The sequence below is a fragment of the Triturus cristatus genome, chromosome 2_2 (assembly GCF_964204655.1).
Source record: "Triturus cristatus chromosome 2_2, aTriCri1.1, whole genome shotgun sequence".
NCBI classification, from domain to species: Eukaryota; Metazoa; Chordata; class Amphibia; order Caudata; family Salamandridae; genus Triturus; species Triturus cristatus.
This window is the reverse complement of record NC_140582.1, coordinates 714,863,467-714,890,649: the sequence shown is the minus strand read 5'-3', so window position 1 is coordinate 714,890,649 and position 27,183 is coordinate 714,863,467. Positions and strand designations below refer to the sequence as shown.

Sequence of the window (27,183 nt, the reverse complement as noted above, 5' to 3'; positions counted from 1 at the left end):
TAGACCACTGTGGCTTGGACCAGCCATCGCCCATGTCATGCTGCCAACGAAAGTGACAACACAACTTCTAACCCTCACATTCCTACAACCTTGACAATTCAGATTAGTCTGGGTCCCCGAAGCTATAAGAATGGCTCGTGCGGCAGACAATAGTTATTTTGAATGTATAATATTGAATTAATAATTAACTGTTGTTGTAGTAATTTCTGAATTAGCCAGACAGCGCCACCATGTGGCAGACTGTCGCAAGTGCCGGTGTTGACAAGTTCCGGTCGCAAGCACTGCAAACCAAACCACTCCACTCTGGCATAATTTCCCAAATTCGCTGCTTTGGGCTCCTGCATTAAGGTAAACTACGGCGCATGCTTGAAAGGCATCTAAACTTTGATCTCAGGCTCACCTATAGTAATAATAAGCATAACATACAACTAGTACATCTAGTATCGTTGTGTGGCTCTGGAGAGCATCTTACTGAAGCTTTTTTCTGAAACTTTCTCTGGCAGACTTGTTCAAGTCCTGTCACATTTCACAAAGCACAAATAGTCCTCGTCTTGGCAGGTGGGGTCAATGTTAATCCCAGAAAGTGATGGTCTGGGAGAAAAGGGCTTCAGCCTGTCAGCTTCCCAGCTCCACACCTACCGTCCCAATAACCTGCTGTCTTCCCAACACACTGCGCCATTAGTCTTGTACTCCAAGAGAGTCTGGCAGTCCAGTGGATCCAGGTCAGAGGTCACATAGGTAGAGTACTTGATTGCGGTCAATGGGGGTCCGGCGGTGCAGCATTTATTCCCCAATGCTGGCTGCTTAATTCTGTCCGAATCAGACGGGACAGTCTCGGAAAATTCGCCAAGCATGTGCCAAGTCAAGGCGTAAAACAAAACTTTCAAAACTGCACGTAGCGGTACGCTGCCACTTTCTGCACCCTCTTGAGTTTAGCGGCCACTTAAGATAGGCACCAAATGTGGCAAGGAAACAATTAATTAGCCATTTCACAGAATCCCTGCAAGTGTTTGAAAATTTCTCCTTTAACCCACTGTTACGATAACTGGTCACCCATCATTCCTGATGTTACACAATGGGTGCTCACTCATCTGTATTAGAGAAACTCTCAACTTAACCAATCTTTTACATAACTCTGCTTTCCAAGCATTGTGAAGTACACATTCTTCAAGGGGTGGGAGGTAAGTAGGCGGCCTTGTGGAAAACAAATATTGATCGCTTTGAGAGCTTCCTGGTGACAAAAAAACACTTTGTAGCTTCTGGGTTGTGAAATAATTTTTACTTTCTGGTTCATTCATATCCTAATTTTTGGTAAACAACAAATCGAGCGATAAAAGTGTCCACTGTGTGGCATCTTTCTGAACACAGCTGTAGTCCCCTTCATTTATTCCATGCCAGGTGTGGGGTGTTCATTCAGTTCTGGATTTGTATCTGATATTGGCCAGTAAAATTACTATAACAGTCAACTATGTATTGATTAGCATTCCTTAGCGAAATGTGTTCGTTTGGGTGTCATATGGTGAGATTGATTAAGTGCTTGCCACTTTTAATACGTAAGACAATATATGTAACCCGCAGTGTGAGAAGTGCGACAGCAATGGCACATAACCATGCCAATGAGAACAGTTCCTGGGGCTCAGTGCAACCTTTAAGCATATTTTCCTCATTTGTGAAAAAATATGTGAAGGACAGAGGTATTGTAAAGAATGAGGCAATTCCCTTATTAACACGCACGGTCCTTAAGTGTACAAAGGGGCAGCTCTCAGGGGTTCCATGAAACCTGAAATGCAGGCGTCTGTATTGATGTTGTTCAGCTCTTTGAGAGAGGCCTCTTCCCTATGGAGTTACTGGTTTCAAGAGTACTGCAAGTGTGTTTTGCCTTTAGAATGCACCTAACCTTTGGCTACAGTCCAGTCCTATTCAGTTTAGTAGATCAGCATCTTGGAAATGTGAGTAATCAATTCCACCACTTGTCAGCTGTTTTTCACAGCAATATGTTTTAGTTTGTTTTTTCCAGAAATGGGTGTGGTGGGTTCTGCTTGGGTGGTAAATGGGAGTGTGTTTCTGTACTCCCCCTCAGATGTCGGCTGAGGTGAAGGCAATCACACTGGTGAAAAAGGAGGTATTTGGCAAAGAGTTACAGTGTATGTACGAGGTCTTACAAACCACAATAATATGTTAGGGAATGATCACTTCCCTATCAAAGTCAAAGTCTCTTCAAGAGCACACCTCTTCTGGTTTTACGTACGTTCACAAAACCTTTCACCAGAACATATGTGTGACCTACAAGACCTGTCACTGTGGACAAAATAAAGATTTTCGTAACATACAAAAAATCTGGAAAGTGGATCAGCCGCAGATCACTAGCTGCCACCCAACAAGCAATCCTTGCAGCCATGCAAACATTCAATACCTCAAATTCATTAATGATACCTCTCCATGAGCTATTCAATACCTCAAATTCATTAATGAGAGCTCTCCACGAGCCAAGATTTTCACACCACCAATCTGTTCTTGAAATATGCAACTTAAGGTCACTTTGTTCTTGCTCCATTGACAATATTTCTTCCTCCAACCGGAAAACCATCTGGAAGGAAAAATATAGACAAAGGACAATCAACGAAAATATGCATATGATGAAACGATTAGCTTTGCTTTAGATGGTGAATCAAAGGACAGGACATTCGGCATAGTGCATCAAAGTATTTTTTATTAACTGTAACTCAACCTTCCTAGTTAAACCAAAGGAAGCAGATATGTTTAATGATAAGCTAGGGCTGGTAACCTGTGGTAAACCTAACACTATATGAATCATTGATATTGGATCCAAGATTAGGTGGCAAACAGACTGCAAAATGGAATTTGATAAGGATTGGGAAATGATACATACACCTGAACAAAATTTTTTGTCAAATTAAAGGTGCAAAAAAACCCCAGAATTTAAGGTTTTATACAGAGCATATATAAAAACAATCACCCCACATAAATTCAAAAACAAGAAAGATAACTAATGCTATAAACACGTGGCAGAGTGGGGTGATTACTTTAATCTGATATGGAAATGCCACCATTAAAATAATACTGAATGGAAGTACTGGTAAATATTATGAATCGTTCTGGCATGAATGCACGGAGAACACCGGAAGCACGATTACAATGATTAATACCTAAACCAAAGAAAGGTATAATAGAATACAAACTGGTAATTATGTCTCGCCTACCAGTCAGCTTTTAGATGTCTGGTAGGAGAAAGCTTCACGTGGACCATACCAAAATCTTACAATGGGCTTAGCACCAGCCCATTGCTTACCATTGGCTGGCTTTATTGTCACTCTCATTTGCTTGCTTCTTATTTGATAGCTTGTCTTTTTGTGTTTGTCCCTCCCCTAGAACCTGTTTACCATCCTTTTGATTGGCTGCCTTGCATACTTCCACTGCACACATTCTGGGCAGTAGCGGCTCCTGGATGGAGTGCTGTGGGGCAGGGGAGGGGTAGGGTGGGGGGTAGTAAACTACGGCTCACGGCCGACTGGAGCAATGTAAATAAATAAATAAATTAAAAAAATTACATTGAGCGCGCTGCATCGCCATTTGGCGTTTCAGCGCGTGCAATGAAATTCGTATTATTTATTTATTTATTTACATTACTCCGGTCGGCCGTGAGCCTGAGTTTACTACCCCACCCTGCCCCTCCCCCGCCGAGCCCCACCGCTCCGCAGCACTCCCTCCAGGAGCCGCTTCTGATTTTGGGAACTACTCCACAAGGGAACTACTCCACAAGGGCACATGTGTTTTCATGCTTGCTCCCAATGCTTCCCAACCCTCAAATACCCGTCCCTGCAATCTGTGTTGCTTCAAACCCTCTCAGCTTTTCTGTAAAAGGACAGCAATAGGTACATTTTTGCCAGGGTATAGCTAAAGAGCAGCTTTTAAGGGCTGTTTTTGTTTTACCAAATGCATTCCACATACTGCAGAAAGCCGAAAGCCTTGGTACACAAAACGCCTTTATTGCTCTAGGGGAGGGGCCAACAGCTGCACTCATTCAGCTAGTGTCTGAGGCAGAAGGTATAATTAACATGACTGAAAAGGAGATGTCTCTTCTGGAGGACCAAAAATCTGCTCCTTGGACTAGTACAGAGGGCCAAATGACTGGAGCATGTTTTAGTTCTGACCGCTGTGGAAAATAAACAAGGCATTGGCAAGCATGTTCCTTCGAACTTGCTCATACTTTATAAATTCTGTTCAGTTTCCAGAGAGAAAAGTATCGGAGTCATAAATCAGGCTAAATATATGCAGTTTTGCTTTTCTCCCAGTATTTTAAAATGTTTTTTCTATTACTTTTTTTAATACCATGCTTTACAAACAAGCATTGGCAAAACTAATGGCTTGGCACTTCATTATTTAAGCCAAGACCTAATGGCTTTGCCAATGCTCGCTTTACAATTTTTACTAGCCAAATGGAATATTGCCTTTACACGAGTGGGGAAGGATGAGCAGCCAATTAAAAGGGAGCTGTCTGACCTGGAGAAGTAGATAGAGGTAGAAGTTGTAAATATTAATAAAGTTGTGTGATCTGGAGATCAATGTGCACGCCCTTCTGTTTACTCCAGACTCAAGGTCAGCGTGATCATACTACAGATAGAGAACATGTGACTGCTTGTTAAGCTGATACTTTTGTGTTAATTTATTATCGTCGATATGGGAACGAGTGTTACATGTATGTTTTTGTGTTCATACGTAATTGTACAACATGACTGAGTGCTGCAGAATGAGATGAGTCACTCAAACTGAGAAACAAATGTCCTGCTATTCCTGTGCTGCTCACTAATGTTGTTAATTTGTGTCTGTTAATTTAAGTAAATTTTACAGGACTCTCAGTAAAAAACCTAATTTAAAATAAAAAGACATTGAGTAATGTACCCTATGAAAACGCACAGGACAATTTTCTATGTCGTGCCTGACTTCAAAATCGAAGCGGTTGCTGTAAAAAGGTAGCATTGGACTGAGATACAAATAATTTTGAGAGCTTTGTGTATAATCATTTTAGTACAGTTAGACAAACTTAGATTGTGAAGCATCCTTCCCAGGCATTAGGAAACACCAATATACCCAGCCTGCAAAAAAGTCAAACTCAATAGGATGTTCAATCACGCTCATGTCTAGCAATAACATTTGCATGGAAATATCTTCTAATACTGTCATTCCATATTTAACGTAGATTTGAGGGGTGGGTGGGAGCAGGGTATTCACCAAGAGTCACCTCGAGAGAAAATGCAAATTCACTTCATAACAGAGTGGCACACCCAACCACCCTTAAGATCCACCCCCAAGATAACAAAGAACCAATATTCGAAGGGCATTCCAAGGTCGTAACACGGCTCAGAGAACAGATACATATACGAGGTTAAGTCTCAACATCCCTGACTGAGCCTTTCTACAACTATATTTTCTCCGTACGTGGTCGAACTGCAATAGAGCCAGTACAGGCATTGTCTTTGCCACCAAAATCTGTCTGGATATCAAATCCATCACATTTAAGTAACAATACGTTCTTACTCTTTCCTCAGAGACAGCATCACCTGTCTCTTTAATTCCAAACTCCTATTCAGGTCTGGAAAGAAAAAAATCTCTCTCTTCTTGTAGATCACTGTTTACTTCCTCAATGCAGCTTTGGTACCCACAGCCCTTATAGCTGCACTTCCCACTCCATCAAAAAAGGCCATTCCCTCTTCAGGCACATTGAGGTTCATTCGCCGGTAATCTTGCTAACTTCTCACGTTCCACAGGGTAGCAAGATCTCACCTAGAAAGATCGCTGACATCAGAAACTGCGTAAAGATCCCCAAGGTCTTTCCTTTTTCAGAGAGTGGGAAAAACCTAGACAACGCAGTGTAGGTGCCCTGGCAAGATCTCCAATGTATTCACCTTGGTCTCAAGCTATATCACTCATGAGACAGCACAGCTCTGGAATTCACCAAACTGCTCCAGTTTCTTGTCTAACGCACCCACTTTAAAAGCTGTATCCCATAGTACCATACTTATATATTATACTCCGTAGTGTCCCCTTTAACAGCCAGAGACTGCATGGAGACTACCTTAGATTGGAGGCTGCAACATACAACGTTCCGGTGGCAGCATGGATTCTCCGTGGGCATCACCAAACCCTCCCTCATCCTCTGAAAGTACCAGATAATCAGGGGCTAAAAAAACCTACCTTCGCATGCTGTGACTCACCCGTTTCATCTACTCTCATGGTGGTACTGTATTGTTGTGCCTCAGGTGGCACATCCAGAGATTATAATCCCATGAAGTTCACCCAGTGACTTTCTCGTGGCACTACCCTTTCCTGTGTCACTCCCGCCTGAAGCACAGTGAGCACTCTCACACTCCCGTATGGATGAGGTGTCTTTGTTTATTCCCTTTCTCGGATTAACAGCATGACGAAGATCGCCAAGGCTCTCCCCACCGCTGAACGAGACCTTGTGCCACCTCCGAATGGAGATGCCATTCGTGATTCGCAAGGCACCTTCGTCTGAGCTCGTCCGCACTGGCGTTCAGAGAACCAGCCAGGTGTTGAACAAGCAGGGAAAGGCCCTGATGTTCCAGCCAAGTCCAGAGGCGCAGGGCCTCCTGACAGAGGGTCCACGACCCCAACCTGCCTTGTTTGTTGCAGTACCACATGGTGGTAGTGTTGTCTGTGAACACTTGAACAAGCCTTCCTTTTATTGACGGCAAAAAGGATTTCAGTTCCAGTTGGATCACCTGAAGCTCCAGCAGGTTGATATGGAGCTTGGCTTCTGCCGGAGACCAGAGTCCTCTGATCTCCACCTCCCCCAGATGGTCCCCCCAGCTCAGAAGGGACGCGTCCGTCGCTACTGTGAGATTTGGGTGGGTAAGGGAGAGGGGTCTGCCCTTTACCCACACGTGGTCCGTTAGCCACCACTGCAGATCTTTCGTAGAGCCCTCTTAAATCTGAACTAGGTCGGTGAAGTTTCCTCGATGCTGTGCCCATTGGAATTTCAGGTCCCACATGTGCCACTGTGCATGGGTCACTAGCAGAATGCAGGAGGCCTCAGAGTCAGTCTCACTGAAATCCAGGATAGAGGCTGAAACATCGGTATCATGCTTTCTGCTGAAGCAAGCAACAAGAAACAGAAGCTTAGTTTCAATCATAGAGCAAAATGGCGGCTGCTAATAAAATGGCGTCATGAATGCTAACTCAACACAGTATAAAGCATGAGCAAGGGGGCAATAACATTTTCAATTCCAACAGTTCCTCCGCTACGTCACAAGACGCTTTTTTGTGGTGCCTCTTCACTGACTTCGATGAAGAGGACTTCGAATCACCAGACTGGTGCTTGGACCTTCCTCTCGACCGAGACCGACATCTGGACCAGGATCGAGACCGGCGAGGAGACCTCCTCGGGACCGCTCCCTCAAAGCCTTCGGCGCCATGGCTCGCCAGTCGGAGCACGACTTGGAGTCGTGGTCGCGTTCAAGGCACCACAGACAAACCAAATGGGGGTCCGTAACTGACATGGCACAGTGGTAGGCGCCGCACAGCTTGAACCCCAAAGTCTTTTTACTTGACATCCTAAAACACACCAACGTAGTCGACAAAAGTAAAAAAAAAAGTCTGTCAAAAAATGACAGGGGGTAGCTCTCTTCAATGGATCGGAGTTGGCTGACACTGAAAGAAAAGAACTGACATCAGCGCGCCAGAGTGGCGGTTATATTGACGAAGCGGACGTCACAACAATGACGAACAATACGCAGATGATGTCATGTGGAGTTGTGTGACATTGTGAATGAGCCAAACAGTTGGTGAGTTTTGAGAAAGAGCTTTGCTCTTTCAATATAATACATGAGGGCTCTCTTTATGTCTAGGTTGTAAAGGGCCCTTTCTGCCAATGAGCCAGAGTGTGGGAAGAACACCAGGAGTTCAATGGTTTGATTTAGACAGAAAGAAGATACCACCTTCGGCAGAAATTTTTGACTTGTCGTAGGGACAACCCTATCATTGTGGGCTTGAAATAAACGTTTGAGGGTAGGAGGTCGAAGCTCACTTATGCGCCAGAGTGAGGTTATGGCTACAATGAAAGCTATCTTCCAAGAGAACCTGATGAGGGCACGAATGGAGGGGTTCAAAGTGAGGTCCCATGAGTCATGTGAGAACAATCTTAAGGTTCCTGACAGGGCCAGGGGTACCCTAGGTGGGATTACCTGTTTAAGTCCTCCCATAAAGGCCTTAATGACAGGGATCCTAACTAGTCAACTGTGCTCCCTATTTTGAAGTTAGGCCACAAAAGCAGCTAAGTGAAGTTGGATAGATGAGTAGGCGAGACCTAACATCTGTAGATGAAGCAAGTAGCAGATAAAGTTTTGGACACTTGGCTTGAGAGGGGCAGTCTGTTTGGGAAGACTGTAATGGGTAAATCTTTTCTATTTGGCTGATAGTAGGCCTGCTTGGAGGGTCTGTGGGCCTCCTGCAGGACAGTAACAGACCCAGGAGAGAGACTGAGGTAGCCACATTTTAGGACTGCAGGATTGCACGACTGAGCTACCTGGAGTTTGGATGCCTGACTGGGCCTGGCTCTGGATCAGAAGATCTGGCTACTTGGGCAGTTCCTCGTGGGGCACTAGGAATAGATCGAGTAGAGTGGTGAACCAGGTTGTCTGACCCACGTGGTAGCCACCAGGATTGGAGTGAGGGATGTACGCACATACCCAGTGTTCAGCCTTGCTCCCGCATCTCCAGCACTCAGACACACCCACACGGGTAAGTCTGCACCGACAGTCTTGCACTTCCTTTTATATGCAGTATCATATGAGTGTCTACATAGCTTGATTACCATTTTTTTACACAGCGCTCGTCACGTCTGCACACCACATGCCTACTGTACCGCCGAGGTCTTTCCAGGCTATGTCATCCATTTCTGCCTGCCTAAAACTACCCTCACACGGGGTAAGTTCATTTCTTTCATCTGCCTCCTCATAGTAGACTCTGTAGCGCTAACATGTATGTATCTGACTTCTACATGTTTTTTCAACATTTCACAGCACCCGGCGGGGTTCCCTGTGAGTAATTTTCTTCACTCTACTCACGGTGACACTGGTTTCTACACTAGGCAGTGCAGGCCATCCTTCAGGTACATTACAAACACTGCTCCTTCCCTTGACAAGCTCAGCTTTTTATCCCAGCCACATACTGACGGTATACTTCCATTTCTTTTAGGTATCCCTACACTTTTAGGTCCTGAAGAGACCCTTTATTGCACACAGGGTCGAAACGCCGTCGACTGTTAACAAAAGCGAACCATTACCAAGCACTTATCATTGCATAGAGTGTTGATCAATACAATGTATATCTCCTAATGGTCGTCTTTATATTGTAAAGGAAACCTTGAACAATATGTCACAAAATATGTCACCATTAGTTTAGGTTCCAATCTTTTTCACTGGGACACCTCTCACCACTGTTTAACTATTATTTTTTTAAACGAAGTATGTCAGTTTTTAAATACTATGTATGTATTGTTGACTCTTACAACTCACTGCATAAATAATTTTTCAAATTGATCAAATCCATGGTGTATTTGGCTAGCTCTCTTTTTGACATCGATGTAACCCTGTACATTGCCACTGTGCATACTTTATTAAGAATAATCTTTATTAATCCACAGGAGCTATTGTTTTCTTGCTAATATGTTTATATGTAAAGCATACTAATCACACTTGAGGATATCCAGGCACTTCCCAGGTGGGTAGGTGGCTGTCTCCCAAGTGAGATTATCTGAAAAGCCAAATCTTCAACTTCTTGCGGAACTAAAGAAGCAACGAGGATGCTCTGATGTGATGTGGAGATCGTTTCATGCTTTGGGGAAGAGGCGAGAAGGTGCAAAGTCCAGCTTTGCTTTTGTGTATGCAAGGTACATGTGCAAGCTATGTCCACCTAAGCTGAGGTGCCTGGGAGGTTGGTGAAAATGAATGCAGCTGTTGAGGTAGGCAGGCCTACGTTGTTTAGTGCTTTGTACTATTTTGTAAACTACAACTTTAGTGTAGTTTCTACAAGTGTTTTCCCACCCACAGGTGAACTTGGTTCAATGCACCAACGATGAATGTAAAAGACAGGTTATTGTAACCCACAAAACACTACTTAATGTGTTATTGAAGCAGAGGTATTGCTTTTGGGCTACTAACAATCCCTATAAAGGTATCAGGAGCACCATGGTCAAAGTAACAAAACTATTTTGTCATTCACAATATCACATATACACTCCACTAAGAATGAACACTTAAGTAAGAGTAATTATTACTCCTGGAACAACCTATTACTCAGTACGTCTAAAAAAACTACAGAGAATATTATAAAAACAGCAAGAAGGCACGTTACAAATAATGAGAAATTAATATTTCTAACATGATTATAATGACATCTAGAACCTAACAACTTAGTGTCTACTTCTAAGTGCTACACCAGGAGAACATGGAAGGCACAGCAACTTGAAGTCTATAGTTCCTTAGGGAGAAGAGTTGCACTGCATATCTTGTTGACAAAGGCTGTCTTTATCAATGGAGGTGTGGTGACAGTGTTCCCTGTGAAGGGCAAACCCACAGTACAGTCTTCCTCTGGGAGTCGGTTTTATCGGCTTCAGGTGAGATATAGCATCTGCAAAGTGTGCTGGTAGTAGGTGAGACCGTCTCTGGCAGAATCTCTTGCGATAATCTGGGCCAAGGACCTTTCCTGACAAGTGGTCAAGTGAAAGTCCCTATGTAAAAATCTTATAAGAAATCAGAATTTCTGACAGAAAGATAAGTTCAGATGACATCTGCATCAAATGGGCAGACATGATAGTGAGTCTGCATAAATCGGGAAAGATGGCGACCTCCATTGTTTAAGATTTTGAAGATGGTGACTTTCATTATCCAAGATAGAGTTGGGCTCTACATAAAATGAAGTCGCACCTTAGGGGCGTTACGTCAGTATGTGTTTGTGAGGAGTTTGAACCGAGTGAGTTTATGTATGGAGAGCCAGTAAAGTTCCTTGAGGTGCAGGGTGATTTGGGTGTGGCGAGGTAGGTTTATGATGAGTCTTGCTGCAGCATTTTGGATGGATTGGAGCCTGTTCAGTGGCTGTTTGGGGATTCCTGCATAAAGTGAATTGTTGGTCAGCTAATTTTCAGGGACTGATTTTTCACAGCATCCTCAGGATGAGGCAGCAGGTGGAGTTTACCACGTTTACCAAGGCTGTTATGTCGAGCCTGGAGTCTACGATGAATCATACGTTTTTGGTGTGAGCGGTGGGGATTGGTGTGGAGCAGAGGTCTGCCGGCCACCACGTGGAATCCCAAGCATAGGTTTTCCTTCGAAGATCACCACTTCAGTTTTGTTTGAATTGCGCTTGAGGCAGTTGAATCTCTTTCAGGTAGCTACTGTGGTCATGCAGGTGGTGAAGAGTATCCATGCCGTCTGGGTAGGAAACTATGTTGATGCTGTGCAATCTGATGAGATTGGCCAGTGGGATCATGCAGTGTTGAACAAGTTGGTACTCAGAAATGATCCTAGGGGGAATTCACAGATGAGGTTCTTGGCTTCCAATGTGTAAGATGGCATGCTGACTCTTTGTATTCTTTCAGGGACGAAGGAGCAGACCCAATTGAGGGTGGGTTTGTGGATGCCTATTTCATATAGTCGTTTGATTAGGGTGGAGTGGAAGACTATGTCGAAGGCCAGTGAGAGGTCAAGCAGAATGAGGGCCGAAGCTTATTCTAGGTCTAGAATCAGGTAATCTGTGGCTGTGATTAGGGCATTCACGGTGCTGTTGGGTCTGAAATCTGACTGCATGGTTTCTAGGAGTTTGTGTGTATCAAGGTAGTGCATCATTTGCTTGTTAATGGCTTTCTACGTGACTTCGGCTATGTAAGATTGCAGACTGATCGGGCAGTAGTTTGCTACTAGGGTGTGGTCTGCTGAAGGTTTCTTTAGAAGTACGTTGGCCAATACATGGTACCAGGCCTCCAGGAACACTGTTGTGGTGATGGAAGTGTTCAGGATACAGGTAAGTACTTTGCTGACTGGGGAAGCGCCCATACTGTGGATGTGGTGGAGACAGGGGGCCGCCGGTGCCCCAGAGTAGAGAGGTTCCCATGATTTGACCTGTTTTTCCCGTGGTGATTGTTTCTCATGTCGTCAGGGTGTTTCCGAGGTGTTTAGTGGGTAGGCTGCAGAGGTTTGGTTGGAGGTCGAAGTTGTGGTAGATGATTCTGATTTTGCTGCTGAAAAATTGTAATAGGTCATCGCATAGGTCTTGTGAGAGGTTGATGCCGTTTGTGGTGGAAACTGGTGTGGTGAAGTCTGACGCTCGCAAAGATTTCTGTACAGCTATTGGAGCTGTTATCCATGCGCTCTGCCTTTTTCTTGGCTTCGCTAATCTCGTGATGGTACCATCTTATTGTTACCTTGTAAGTGTCATTGTCCGTTTCTTCTTTCTTCTGGTTTATTTTCCATTTTCCTTACAATTTGTTTGTAGTGTTGTTTGGTTGAGTGGATTTTCCTAGTGTGCCAACTAGTCTGCTTCCGGGTTCTCTTTTGGCTCGCCTGTTTACGTGGTGCCAGCGAATTGGCGCATTCTGTGATCCACTCATTGAGTTGTTTGATGTTGCTGTTAAGGTTGCCGATGGGGTTGGACTGGTTCATGAACAGGTTGTGGGACCAGTTGGATTCAGAGAAACTGCTCCAGCTGCATCTGGCCAGGTTGGTAGTGGCGGGTTTTGTTTGACAAGGGATGCTGATCTGGAAGTGGACAATGGGGTGATTGGTCCAGGTGGGAGGTGTGGTTTTAGGTATTTTGATGCCGTTGAAGGAGGTGAATAAGAGGTCGAGGGTCCGGAGCAGTGTGTGGGTCCGGCGGCATGTTGTGTCAGTCCAAGGTTTACTAGGCTTTTGAGGAGTGTAACAGAGTGGGGGTCATTCCAGACTTCCAGGCAGAAGTTGAGGTCTCAGAGTAGTATGTAGGCCTTGGAGTTGATGGCTAGGTGTATTAATGAAATTTGCAATGTTGTTGGTGAAGAGGGTTCACAGTGTATGTTGCGAGATTAACAGTTAGAAATGCAGGAGCTCCATGAAGGCAGTGGCATCACAACATCCCCCGCAGTGCAGGGGGGCCCGAGCTCCAGGGCCCCCTTCAGCACTGTGCAGGGACAGCAGGCCCTGACCCGAGAACTCTTGACTGAGCATGTGGGGCCCCCTCCATGTACTTTACATTGGGGCCCCTCAAGTTTTGTTACGCCACGGCATTGTAGTGGATACGGAGTTGCAGGTACACACATTGCTATGTTAGCATAAGCGTCTTAGATTTAAAACGCCATCTTGCCACTTTTGCTGCTTTTGCACACGACACTGCAGGTAGCTGTTATTATATGAAAAACTGCTTTCTTGCTTTTTCTTCACATGAGAACGGTCTGTTGTTCACATCCCTAGACGTGCACCGCGACCTTGGTCTGAACATTGTGTGCAGAAGCTGTCAGGGCCAAATAACAATGTATGCTTTTGAATTCATGTTGATCGGCCCACGCTCTAGCCATAACACGCACACAGCTGCAAATATCTGAAACTCGAGTGCATTTAATATTGCATTTTGCATGCATGATTCAGGCACTTTGGAGAAGACCTTTTCCAGACACAGAGCAGAGCTGATCCTGTGATGTGATTCACCTAAGCTGATCTTTACGGTATGGGGTTCCCCATTCAAACCTAGAGACCTTCTATTAGTTTAATAATACTAGCTTTCTTATGAAGGGAGGGTGACTATAATCCACTATCATTTATAACATGATTTCTCCCTTCATTTTATATGGTACTGTAACAATGCTGATGGTTTTATTTTTTATCATTTGTCTGCTTATGTTAGCCAAAGTACTGCATCTTAGGGCACGTAGTTAAAAATAAACATTTTAAACTATATTGTGTCTCTGATTACTCTCGTTGTGGACTGATATGAGAATAATAACAAAAAGGTGTTTCTGATTCCCACCATTCCTGACAGTACTCTAAGTCGCTTGTTCTGGGTTGTCTAATCATTGGTAGCTTCGAGATGATACGGAGAACGAATGAGACACTGATGCTAGTCGGATAGGGTTTCTGGGTACTGAGGTGAGTTTTTGGTACACTGCAATTCACTGAGGTCCTGGTTTCCTGCGCATAGTTCTGTGCATGAGCAGAATCCCTGCAACAGCATGAAGGGGGGTTGTGTTCTCTGCAGCTGTGGTGCAGTTGACATTTTCTTTGAAGATTATCGCGATTCTTCCTCCTGGTTTGTGTTGGTGATCCTGTTATGCGATCCGGTATCCTGCCAGGATGGCTATGGCGATGTTGGGTGCCGACCTGGCAGTCAGTCACGTTTCCGTAATGAAGCGGAGGTCTGACGTGTTGTTGTGCAGGATGTCCAAGATCACCATGGCGTGTTTGCTGAGGGAGCAGGTGTTGAGGAGCATGCATGATAGTTTACCTTGAGGGGCATGTTTGCTAGTGGGAGGTGTGCTGTGAGTAGGCTGGGTAAGTGTTGGGGATATTGGCGTGGTGGGTGGCCTATTACATGCAAAGCTCCAATGAGTGCAGGTGAAGAATCCTTTCATGTTGTGCGGTGTAGTCCCGGGTTGACTGACTGGAGAACGCTGCAGAGGAACAGCTGGAGGCGCAAGGACCAGGGTTCATGGTGCTGGGCACTGTCCAGGTGCCAACGGGTGCAGGCGGGCTTGTCTTTGGTGCCCCTTTGCCATTAAGTCGGTCCTGTGAGGGGGAGAAGAGCAGGGGCAGAGGGCGTGGCCTAGCAGGAGCACAGGAAGGAGCAGAGGCGTGGGAAGGAACAGCTAATGAATGGGGGGGAGCAGTAGGTGGGATGCGGGAAATGGAGAACGGGAATGAGGCACCCAGAAATGGCACACGATAGTGATAAGAGGCAAAGGTCGGAAAAAGGCAAGAGAGCAAAGAGTGAAAAGGCACACATGAGCAAAAAGCGAAAAGCCGAAGGAGCAAATAGGCAAAAGTGAGCAACAAGTAAAAAAGGTACAAAAGGTGAGAGGGAGAAGGCTGAAAAGGCACAAATGAGCAAAGAGTGAAAGGCCGAAGGAGCAAATAGGCAAAAATGAGCAACAAGTAAAAAAGGCGAGAAAGCGAAGGGTGAAAAGGCAAAAGAGTGAAGAGAGAAAGGCAAATGAGCATGTGCAGAGGAACAAAAAAGCTAAAGTGAAAGGCCGAACTAGCAAAAAAATGCACAAAGCCAAAGGATAATGAGTGAAAAAGGCACAAAAGTAAAAAGAGTAAAGAGTGAAAGGCAAAATAGCAAAAAGTGAGAGCTGCAAAGAGTGAAAAACAAAAAGAGAAAGAGATGGAAGGCACGGAGATAGAAGTGGGAGAGAGAGCGGGAGAGCGAGTGGGAGAAGAGGCCGGAGGCTCAAGGATCCAAGGGGCAGGGTCCACAAGGGCCTAGACCAGTAGCAGGACTGGTCCCCCCAGGTAAGACAAAGGGAGGGCAGGGCCTGGACACATGCTTAATGAGAAACAGATGCATTCATGTCGCAGTCATGAAGTTGCCTTGCTGCAGTAGAAGGCTCACATCCTGGAGAGTGACCATGTGGAAGTGTTCTGGGACCATGTGTACGTTGAGGGGCCTGAGGTCAAGTATGGTCTGTTGTGATCTGTCCTTCTTTGAGATAACGAAGTACAGAGAGTACACTCCTCTGCCTCATCGATGTAGCGGCACAGGCTCCATGGCACCCTAGCAAATGGAGGCCTCTACTTCTCAGAGGAGGTGCTGATGTTCAGAGGATAGGGAGAGTTTGCGTGCAGGGATTTTTGGTGGGATTGCAGTGAGTTCTAGATATTAACTCAGCCCTATGATGGAGAGGACCCACTGATCTGAGGTGAACCCCTGGAGTCCCCCCCCCCCCCCAACAGGTGTAGTGGGATTGGGGGAGAAGGGAAGCTTGAGTCACTGCTTGGCAGAGGTGGCTCCCTTAGCTGCTTCGCTTTCCTCTCTACTCCGAGAGCTGTTCTCCCAATAACCTACTCTTGAACAACCCTGTGAAAGGTTCTGCTGTTGCTGCGACCTCTGATAGGAGGAGGTGGGTTCGGCAGAGGTGGTTTTGGCCTCCTTCTGCACTGGGAACACCAGAATGAGCCCCCAGAAGATAATGTCTGAAAAGATCCCACAGCCTTCGCAGTATCCGTGTCCTTTTTGATTTTTTCGAGCATCTGATCAACCTGCATTCTGACTAGGTTCTGCCCATCGAAAGGCATGTTAAGCAGTTGCTCCTGTACCTCTGGCTTAAAGCCAGAGACAAGCACCCAGGAATGGCGGTGAATGAGGATGCTACAATTTATATCATGTGCTCCAGTATCAGCAGTGTCAAGGGCAAAACAAATGGGTATTGGAAATCCGTTCCCGTCAGAAACTAGCTTTTGGCTTTTTTTCTTGTATTGGTCTGGGAGGTATTGGAGAAGCTAATCCTTCTCGTTCCACTGTGCCTGATCATACCTGAAGAGCAGGCTGGCTGAGTTGGCGATGCACCAATAGACTGGAAACTGAGCTGCAACTTGCTTTCCCACTGCATCTATCATCCTGCTCACCATGTCTGGTGGGGGTGAGTCACCACCACCCTGGGCATTAGCACATTTACAGGCCGTATGGACCTCGAGGGAATCCAGAGGGAGTTGTCTCTTGACTTTTGCAGGGTAAGAATGTGAGGGTTTATATTTCTTATCCACCCTACGTGTAATCACCCTGGCTACAACCAGCTCCTTAATTATCTCAGGAGCCGGCTTATGCATTCCATTGAACATAGGGAGGAACTGGAAGGACAGTGTGTCCACAAGAAAGTCCTGATCCTGCTGGACATTATGCATTTCTACCTTGTGGAATGTGGTAGCCCAATGCAGACCCTCATGGTATAAGGTAGTGTCATCTGGCGGGGATGGTTTAGCAGGGTAAAGATACCGATGCCGCTTGGTCTTGGTTGCTGATTCAGGCTCCAGGCCAAGAGCTTCTTCAAAAGTCAATTAAACTTTAGGAGGAATGGGAGCTTGAGTCTTTGGTGGAGGGTGGGTTAGGATTCTTCCAGTTTGAGGGTGGAAGAGGATCTATTTCTGCTGGGAGTCAAGCTAATCCTAAAGGCACTGCAGAATAGGCAGCTCTTGGTCTTCGGATGCAGTGGAGGGCGAGGTTTCGGCACAAGGCACTTTGGCGCAAAAGCAGATTTCTGACCTTGAGGACGTCTTCAATGCTAGCGCTGAAGGTCCATTGGCACCGGGAGCAGTCTTCTGCAACTGGTTTAGCACCACTGACTGGCTCGGCGTCGAACTAGAGACCTGTTTTCAGTGCCAGCCTTGGCCCACGGGCAGTGGTGGACCGGAAGCCTGACACTAAGCTTTAGGGCTCGATGCCTAACTCCCTTGAGGGTGGTGCTTGGCCTCGGCTCAGTGACAACGAGGGGAAGGAGGTAGGGATGTCTTACTCCTGGTGAATGACTTTTGGTGGACATTAAGGATCTGGGGTTCCTCGGACTCGGAGTGGGAGCTGGGCTCGGGACTGAACAGGAGAGGCTGCTTAGTCAATGTCCCTGGGGGTGGTTCCTCCTCAACATCTTCATCCCCAAAGAGGTGACTGGAGAGCTGTCATCTGACCATGGGTCGTCGAGCGAGGCTAGATAGCTGTGAGAAAGCAGAGTTTTCTTTGAGCAGAAGGCGAGGTTGGCAAAGCAGGAGGTCTTGTCATGCTTGAGGGACAGACAGAGAAGGAAAACCTGGTGAAGGCTTGTCCAGGGATACTTTGCTCGACACCAGTTCTGTAATGGGGTCCTCTCCATCACGGGTCAAACATTCTCGGAGAAGATGATGATGGAGTAGGCCCTGAAAGGGACAGGCGCCTCGGGTAGGTGATCAAGTAGATTCTGATAGTCGAATCTGATGAGAGCCGCAATGATGTCGAAGAGAGTGCTGTGCACAGAGTGTTTAATCAATTTGTCTAGAAAAAAACAAACAGGCCCAAAAATTACATCCGTGAGGCAACAACGGTGAGCTCACTTCCAAACCCGGTGGTGCAGAAAAACAATCTAACAATGGAGCTAATGCCCATGCACATTTCCAGTAACAGGAGAAGTCACTATGCCTTGTGACTCAATAGACTTCTTAAAAAAAAAGTTGCACGAGTCCGAGCCCAACATTAAATGGCAGGAATATGCACAGCATGTGTATCTACAGCTACAAGTCATGAACATAATGATTCTCAAGTGTTTATGTTTTTGCCATCTAGACATGGTTCTATCTTTAGCCAATCTTGCTTTGAAAAAAAATGAGACCCTCATGTCATATTTGTTTTCGCTCTCCCTACTCCACTCACACATCTCCACATTAGCCCAACCAATGTAGCGGACAAGCCTTTTCCTTTCTTACCACAAAAACCTGGAACTATCTGTAATTCACCCTTCAAAGTCAGAAGCCTATCTCTGGGGATCCACTATTGGATCCCTGTCAGCAATACAGAGAACCTCACAGGCGATATAGGGTGGAATACACCCCCATGTAAGATCTGAGACAGAGAGGATAGCATACTGACAGCAGCAGGATGCCAACACAACACCTCCTCAGTCAACTTCAGAACTTAAGATTGTGCCGATCAATAAATCTTCTACTTGAGGGGAAGCAGCACAGAAAAGGCAGATGCACTCAATCAAAGTGGACTGAGGGTGGAGGATGCAGGAGGCTACTTCCTGCAGTGTCTGGGCAAGAAGGATTGCTATTAACTTTCCTCAGAGGTCCGCAGTGGTACAGGAAAGTCAGTGGGAGAACTTTGCAGTGAGGAAGTGGGCCCCATGGTGTATTGGGAGTATTTCTACGTTTACCAAGGTGGAGGGGGCTTAAATGGTCGCTATGTGAAAGAATGACAAAGTAAAGCCCAGGTGAGAGAAAAATGCTTCCAGATTTGCTGTGAAAACTACAGTGAAGGGAACAGCGGGACTGGTGTTGTCAGATAGGAAATCCTTCCTGATGGGGCTCGCAGACAGCCTCCCATGGAACTTGAGCAAAATTATATTTGGTGAACAGCAAGCTTCACAACCTGCAGGTCCAACTACTGACAAACAAGGCTATAGTAAAGGAAGTGGTTTGTCATTTGGGGAGAGGTCATATCCAAACTGGCCATCCTGGTAAGGATATGGTGAACATGCAGGAGTTTAATAACTGCACAGTGACTATCATGGTGTAACCGGAGTGCAGAAAGGCGCTCCAGGGTCTTCCTGTCTGCACATTCTGGGGTTCCTGGTGGTTTACTGACAGTGAAAAGCGAAAGGAAGCACTTCAAGTTTTATGGGCAGTGGGTGCTGCTTGGTGTCTAGACCACATGGTCTGAGCACTGCATCACAAGACTTCCTATAGGCAGCCCATCAGAGCTTCTAAATGGAGATGGGACTCTCCTCCTTGAGTTGAGTAATACATCAAAGAGGTCTGTAAACTGTAATCTGGAAATGGGTAACTGGAGGCCTTGGTGCACGTCAGAAAGGAGGCCTCAGTCTGGCATCAGGCTAAACTTAGGGTGACTTATGAAGAGCGGTTCATATGCTGGTTGACCTTTGGGTGGTTAAAGCCTACTTAACTAGCATATGAGAGACTCAGGTCTTCAGCCTAGAAACCAATGCGGTCTAATTATGTTGTGTGTTAAAAAATGTTGTTGTGTGTTAAAACAGTGGCTGATAGGTTTGAGTAAGCTGGCCTCAACACAACCCCCTATTTCTTAATGCTCATACATTCTAGTTTGAGTAGGTGTGTGTGTTATACTTGGGCTTGTTATGTCGGCTGATTACCTCCTATGTTTCTCCCCCTCCCCCGCACTAGTCCTGGATCGCTGCTTGATCTGAGGCTTATGAAGAGGTGACCTTTCTCTGGATTTACTCGATCTAGAAAAAGTTATTAAGTTAAACAACCATGGTTCGCAGAGTATAGTATTTGTAACTGATGTCATACTTTTTCGACTTCAAAGTGACAAGAAAATGCCTCGGTTCTGAATGCTGCACTACACAAGAATCAATAACATAACAAATTGCGACTGATGTTACATGATGTGGTTAAGTGGAGGATTTTAAACTGGTGTGCATAAGAATAGAATCTTTGTGCCCTGTTATGTGTGCGTCTCTTTTTCTGTTGTATAAAATGTTTTAAGATACAAAGTACGGCAACTCACAAACTACTTTAGGTTAATTTCCTCAGCGACACGGTTGTGTCATCCTCGCAAAACTGTGATACTTTTTGTAGTCATGCTGCACTTCATCCATTCACTTCCTATCCTCTTTATCCAGTCCTCCTCAAGGAAAGCTGTGATTCTGACACTGATTCTTGGATTCTGGTCTCCCTGCAAGTAGAGTGGGGTTTTGTCTGCCCTTCTTATTATGTATTAATGGGTAGGGAATAAAGAAAAAGCAGCTAGGATAGGGGTGGAGAGGTGGGACCCGCATGCTGACTTGTTGCAATCCATTATGTAATATCAAAAGCACAGGCAGAGATTATCTACAGCAAATGAAATGAGAGTTGTATATTGAGAATATGGGTCGGATGCCAGCACATTCTGCTTGGCCTAATGTTCAGTGAGCAGATTATTATATAACACTGCACCTTTTCCCCTACAGTCCCGAACCATGCTCTATGATTTACTACAAAACGAAAAATTACCTTTTTATCAGGCTTCGGGGCATTGACAACGGAGCTGAGGGCTTTTCTTTTATAATCAAGTTTTTCATTCAGTTGGTTCAGCTTGTTTGCAGCATAACTGGCCTGTTCGTTGATCCCACCACTGACTTCATCCAGAATTTCTTCTCTTCTTTCACTTGTCTGGATCTAAGGAAAAAAACAAAAACTGCAAACATCATAATGCTCACTGTAATGTAAATCAAGTATACCGGTATGTCACTGAAAATTAAGCAATGATCCGACATTTCAGCAATAAAATGTATTGCACACAGATACCAAACACCAGCAATAAATATCCAAATGGATTACTGACATGTCTTATCTAGGCCCTGGGAACTAGTCCTCTGGGCATTTTTTGTAACAAGTACAGCTTTTATCTCTGGACCCCAGGGGCTGGGTACAACTGCGTATCTCACTGATAGAACCTTATTTTGAGTCTTTGCCACTCAAGAGGTTGAGCAATAGAGGCTGAATCGAGGGTGATGCATGTTTAGAAATTTAAGAAATAGATACTTCAATGACATGCAACAAATGGACTGTCCAATTAAGGCTATATGTTTAAAAAAGGACTTAAGTTAAATAAGAGTGAACTAGGATGGAAAAATATATTGTGGCAGTCAAATCAATGTTATTTCCACCATTGCAAAGATACTTATGAAATGTACCAACTTAGGGGCCCATTAGGATGGCGGGCGGATCGCCCCCGTTGGTAGTCACCGCTGGCCCGGCGGGGGCGATCTGCCCGCCATCCACACTTCAAAGGCCCCCCCTGCCAAATTAGGATGGCTGGGGGGTCCGCGAAGGATGTAAAGACCGTCCGTCGCTCGACTAGTCGACCGGGTGGCAAACATACATAATATGGTGGTGGTGTCTGCAAGACACCGCCATCCATATTATGATGATATGATGATAGTGGAAAGCAGCCCTTTCATGGCTGGAAATGCATGCGGTCTTCGCTGTTGGTGGACCGTAGCGGGCCCCCAGGGTGGTGGGGGCTTGGGGGTGCACATGGGGGGTAACTATGGTACCCTCCTGCATTGGCATGGACAAAGTGACAGTCACCGCGCGGTGCCAGTCACCTTGTACATGTCAGCATTTTGTTTTTAATGGAAAGTAATATTTTATTACCAAACATAACTAACCCAAACCACTTGTGTGCAAAGCCTTCGTCTGTATGAATGTCGAGTGCTGGCGGCAGAACCTTGCCTGTGGCCAGGTTCTGCTTTTAAACACCAGCGGGCAGCCAACAACTGCACCACGCATGGCATGAGGTTGACTGCAGTACGCCTGCCTGGAGTCCCTCCGCCAAACCCCTCGCGAGCTGCCAAACACCCATGGCACATGACGTTTGGCTGCGCAAAACAAGGGTTAGCCGCAAAGCTAACCGCCCACAGACATGTTTGAGTTTCTAACGTGACTATAAGTTGCACCCTCGCCATGGACTGCAAATTTCCCCACACACTACATCGTTCATGACATGTTCTATGACATCATTGATAATGTTAAACTTGGCCTTTTCTGCAGGGTTATACCCAAACCTTTTGGCTTCTGCCTCCTGTTTTTCTGACACTTTTTTTGTTGGTTTTAGGACTATGGTCACTTTACCACTGTTATTCAATGCTCTCTCCTTTGAACATGGTATGATTGGCTTACAACTGTTTGGTATATTTAATTTACCTGTAAGTCCCTTGTACAGGGATATGCCATATGTCCAGGGCCTGTAAATTAAATTCTACTAGAGGGCCTGAAATGCTGCTTGCGCCACCCACAGAAGTAGCCTTTTAAACTGGTCTCAGTACTGTCACTGTAGCCATGCGTGCACAATGTGGCTTGGCATTTAAAGTTACTTGCCAGGCCTGAAACTCCTCTTTTACTTCATATAGGTCACCCTTAAGATAGGTCCTAGGAAGCCCTTTAGACAGAGTGCTGTAGGTAAAAGGTAGAACATGTGCCTTTATTTTGTGGCATGTACTGGTAGTGACACACAGCCTATTTGGTTTCTCACGGCTGTGAGACCTACTCCTCTCATAGGCTAATATTGGGAATTCCCTTACAAGAATTTAAGTGGTTATTTCTGAATTGAAAGAACTAGCATTGCCTTGTTTGGTATGTTTGGAATAGGGGTGATAAATCCTGCTTACTGGTGTTGGTGGATTTTTCATTAGTATTGTAGAAATGTGGGCATTTCTCTGTGCTTAGGACGCTTTGTGCTTTGCAGCCTGACTCCAATCCATGTCTAGGGCAGAATGACAGCTACACTTTGTGTATACTTTCCAGATCCATCACAAAGCGAGGGTTGGGTGTAACAGGCTTGCATCTGCATTCATCTGCATACTGAATGGTCTTCCTGGGCTGGGAGAGAGGGAGGTGGGGCCCACATACATTTGTAAAGGCTGTGTCCTGACCTCACACAAAGGGCTCATTTGGAGCCAGAGCTGAGTTGATAGAGGATGTTGTACACTTCTAAGGTTTTTTTAAGTTAACTCCACATCAAAGTCATTTTGAGTATAAGTATAGAGGCTCTGACCCCATGATTCCAGACACTGCATGGGATTTGTATCCAGATGCTGCTGGCTCTACATGGCGCACAATGCCAGGGACTGCTTGCTTTGTTGTGCTGACCTGCCCACATGTTAAGCTGCTGGAAGAGACTGCTACTTTGCAGGTTACCTTTTTATGCTGTCCTGCTGCCTGTCAGGTGCACCCCCAAAGATCTCCAGGTACTGGATACTTTGCTCCCCTCTGGTCTTGCTATCTTAAAATAACTTTCAGTGTGTAGAGAGTTCTGTTTGGGAGGACTAGCACAAGTTAGTTTATTCGCCCAGGATCAGCGCAGGGTGAGCACCTGCTGCTTTGGCTCCCAATCAATGTTCATGGTCTCCGCGAGCTGCACAGCTGAGATTTCCCCACTGCGTGTGCCCTGAATCTGCTCAGCACGCGTCCCTGGGGGTGGAGGGATGGGGAAGCGAGTTACCGCCGGCACCATCACCAACCGCTCCAAGGAGGGGCCACATCACCGCCAAGGGTTAACGCCACACCGCCTTCCACAGGAAGAGCCCCAGAGAGACTGACTCCGGCTACTGAGAAAGGGACGGCTCTGGTGGCATTGTGGAGGAAGCAGCTGCACAGCAAGCTCGCGGGCAGCTGCGTTGGTTCAGCACACTGTAGCGACCCAGCAGGGTCTCCCCACTGTGCAGCTCCCTTACCCAGACTAGAGTGGTGGGTTTTGCCAGGCTTAATGCATACTATAGCCAACCAGAAACCCCATTTATAACTGCTAACATCACTGCAACATGTGAAATTACATCATTGATGACAAGAATGCATGGCAGGGCATGAGTTATAGTTACCTTCGGGAACGAGCTATAATTACTAGATAACAATAACTGGTGAATTTCAGTGTTATTGTCTTGTTTAAAATGTTATATTGGCACTGAAACTTACAACTAACTATAACGCCACTTTAACCATTGCTTTTTTCAGTGAGTGAATGTATGTATATATATATATTCACTGAAAAAACCATAGGTTTCACACATGTTATAGTTAGCGGAAATTTTACTGATAAAAAACCAATGAAATTCCCCCGTTATAGTTAGTGCAGGCAACTATAACTCACGCGACCGCAATCCTCTGCTGATGCTAATACTGTATTTAGACACTTATTTGCCCATGTCTTCTTCCATACATTTTTAGCTATACATATATTACAAATATTTTTTTTTCATAAAGACACATATGTCATCAGCAGAAGATTGCGGTCGCGTGAGTTATAGTTGCCTGCACTAACTATAACGGGGGAATTTCATTGGTTTTTTATCAGTAAAATTTCCGCTAACTATAACATGTGTGAAACCTATGGTTTTTTCAGTGAATTTGCAAGGTTTTTTAAATGCTAATTCCTAACTATAACGTGTGTGAAACCTATGGTTTTTTCAGTGAATTTGTACGGTTTTTTAAATGCTAAGTTACTTTACGCCATTCGTGGCGTGCGCGCCCACTTAACGCAGTTCGTTCCGTGCGCGCACGGTGCGCTTCGCGCACCGTGCGCGCACAGTGAGCATGCGGTGCGCTTCGCGCACCGCGCGCCCACTTTACGCAGTGAGTTCACCGCGTGCCCACGTTACGCTAGATGGGCCATGTACGCACGATGCGCTTCGCGCACCGTGCGCACATGGAGGACATATGATGCACTTCGTTTTGAAAGGTAATATTTTCATTTTTCGTATGTTATAAGCCATGCACAAATGGTGCCCTTCGGGCACCATTTGCACACGGGGTGGAGAGAGTGTGGATAATTTTTTTTTTTATTATTATTTTTTTAGATATTTTAGTTTAACTCATCTGTAATAAGCCATGCACAATTGGTGCCCTTCGGGCACCAATTGCACACTGGGTGGGGAGAGTGTGGATAATTTTTTTTTTTTATAATTTTTTACCGTACGCGTACGGTAAGCGTAATTGGCGAAATTAGCGAAAAAATAATAATTCCGTTTTTGGCCTTGGGGGATCTTTGGGGACTCCCTCAACATTGCTATGTGTGTGGGAGCTGTCTAAACAGCCCCTTTACATGTTTTTGTGCTTTATATTTTAAACATCACTCTCAGTGCGAGAGAGAAAATGTCGGCCGCCGCTTCCTGGTTTCGGCCGATTCGAATGTTTACTAAGATCTAAGAGCCAATCAGAATCGCGCTCGCGCACGCCACCGTACGCGTACCGTAAGCGTACCGTAAGCGCACCGTAAGCTGGCTCAGATATATATATTGATTTAAAGGCTATTTTCTCAGAATCTACTGAACAGATTTACACCAAACCTACAAAAGGCACTTCCTTGACCTGAGGACTACCTCTCTGCCAAATTTCTAGTAATTCTGTTCAGCCGTTCGGGCTGTAGCCCTGTCTAAAGGTCCTATGGAAAAATGCATGGGAAAAACGCGTTTTGGGACCCCCCTTTTATCTCAGCCCCCGCTTGACGAATCCCCCCCGAGACTTTCAGGGTAGGAGCGGAGCGTAGCGCCCCACCTATTTTGAAAAATTCGCGAGGATTCGTCGACCGGCGCCAAAGTTATTCAAAATAGAATGTTGCGGATTTCCTATGGAAACGTGGTCCTAACTATAACTACCTACTGGCGACGTAGAAGTTTAGGTAGACTTTGCTGTAGAAATGGCAAACAACTTTGTCCCTTCCTATCTTGGCGTCGATGGCACTGTGCTAATCCAATGCTTAAAGACCGTTAGAAAAGCAGACATTTGAGGTGAGCATATCTAAAGTGTCGCTGGTGTTGAGCGTGCTATCTACAGGAGCTGCTTTCCACCTAAACTTGAGAACTACCCTGAGCCTAAAATGCTACTTTGTGGGCGGGAGCAATATTCAGATCTGCTTTTAAAGCTCCTGCCAGCTAGGAGAGGACTTTGGGTTTGCTCTCACTTGGCAGGAACTGCTTCCGCTATGTGAGAGCAAACACAGGAAACCACTATGCCCCAGAAGTGGGCACTCTCAGACATAGTTGGAGCTCCGGGAGGGGCTGAAATCATAATGGGGAGGGGTCAGAACGCGACCCCCCCCTCCCCCCCCTCCCCCCCCCATTACTAATACGGTTGGACCCAGGGGGATGGGGGCTGCATTCCCCTTTTTAACTTTGGCCGGGTCGGGGGATGAGCTTCCTGGGGCCAAAATTGACCCGTGAGGGGGCTGTGAGCCCCCCTCCCACTTTTAATAAGGCTGGGCCTCAGGGGATGGGGTCCTGGGCCAAAATTGGCCCGGGGAGGAAAGCTGTGCAGTTCCCTCCCCTTCTCTTGTGGATGGGGTCCCTGGGGCCAAAATTGGTCTGGGGATGGTGGCCTCATGCACCCCTTCCCTCATAATAATGTAAAGAATTCCCCTCAGGACCTGGCCCACCCGACTGGCATGGGAAAATGTGCTGGTGTTTTTCTTTTTAGTTTTAGCCGCGCATCCTCTGCGAATGCATGGCACAATTTAAAATAAATAAATAAAAACGTTTGTGGACTCTGACGGGGTTTATGTGGGTCCCAACCACCAGGCCTACAGGGTCAGGGTATTAATATCCTGCCTCTTTGTGTTTTTCAAATGTTTTTTCTTGGGACTCGGGCCGAGTCCCAAGATGGCTGCCACCACTTCCTGGTTGAAGTTGTGGCAGACAATCAGATTTCAGCATGAGCCCAGTCAGATCCCCAGACATTCCGCGTCCATAGATAATCACTAATTTCTTTTTTTAAATTAATTAAAAACTACTGGCTAATTTACAACAAATTACAAAAAGAGTTCCTTCTGGGCCAAGATTTAGCTTTCTGCCAAATTTGGTGTAATTTTGTTCAACGGTTTAGGCTTTAGTCATGTCTAAAATCCCTATGGGAAATTGCATGGAGAAAACAAATTTTGGGCCCACCCTTTTCTCTGCCTTTTGAAAATTTCGTGAAGGATACCCCTGAT

The 27,183-nt window shown here is 45.7% G+C and overlaps 1 protein-coding gene across 1 annotated transcript in view; it reads right to left on the bottom strand.

The window, feature by feature from the left end:
- The window catches only part of SNX25 (sorting nexin 25), an 880,463-nt gene that overhangs the window by 148,496 nt on the left and 704,784 nt on the right, over positions 1-27,183 (bottom strand). The window contains exons 10-11 of the mRNA XM_085641936.1: positions 20,715-20,879; positions 2,456-2,587 (exon numbers count right to left, since the gene is read on the bottom strand). Of these exons, the coding sequence (XP_085498062.1) occupies positions 2,456-2,587; positions 20,715-20,879 (297 nt within the window). The remainder of the gene's footprint in view (positions 1-2,455; positions 2,588-20,714; positions 20,880-27,183) is intronic.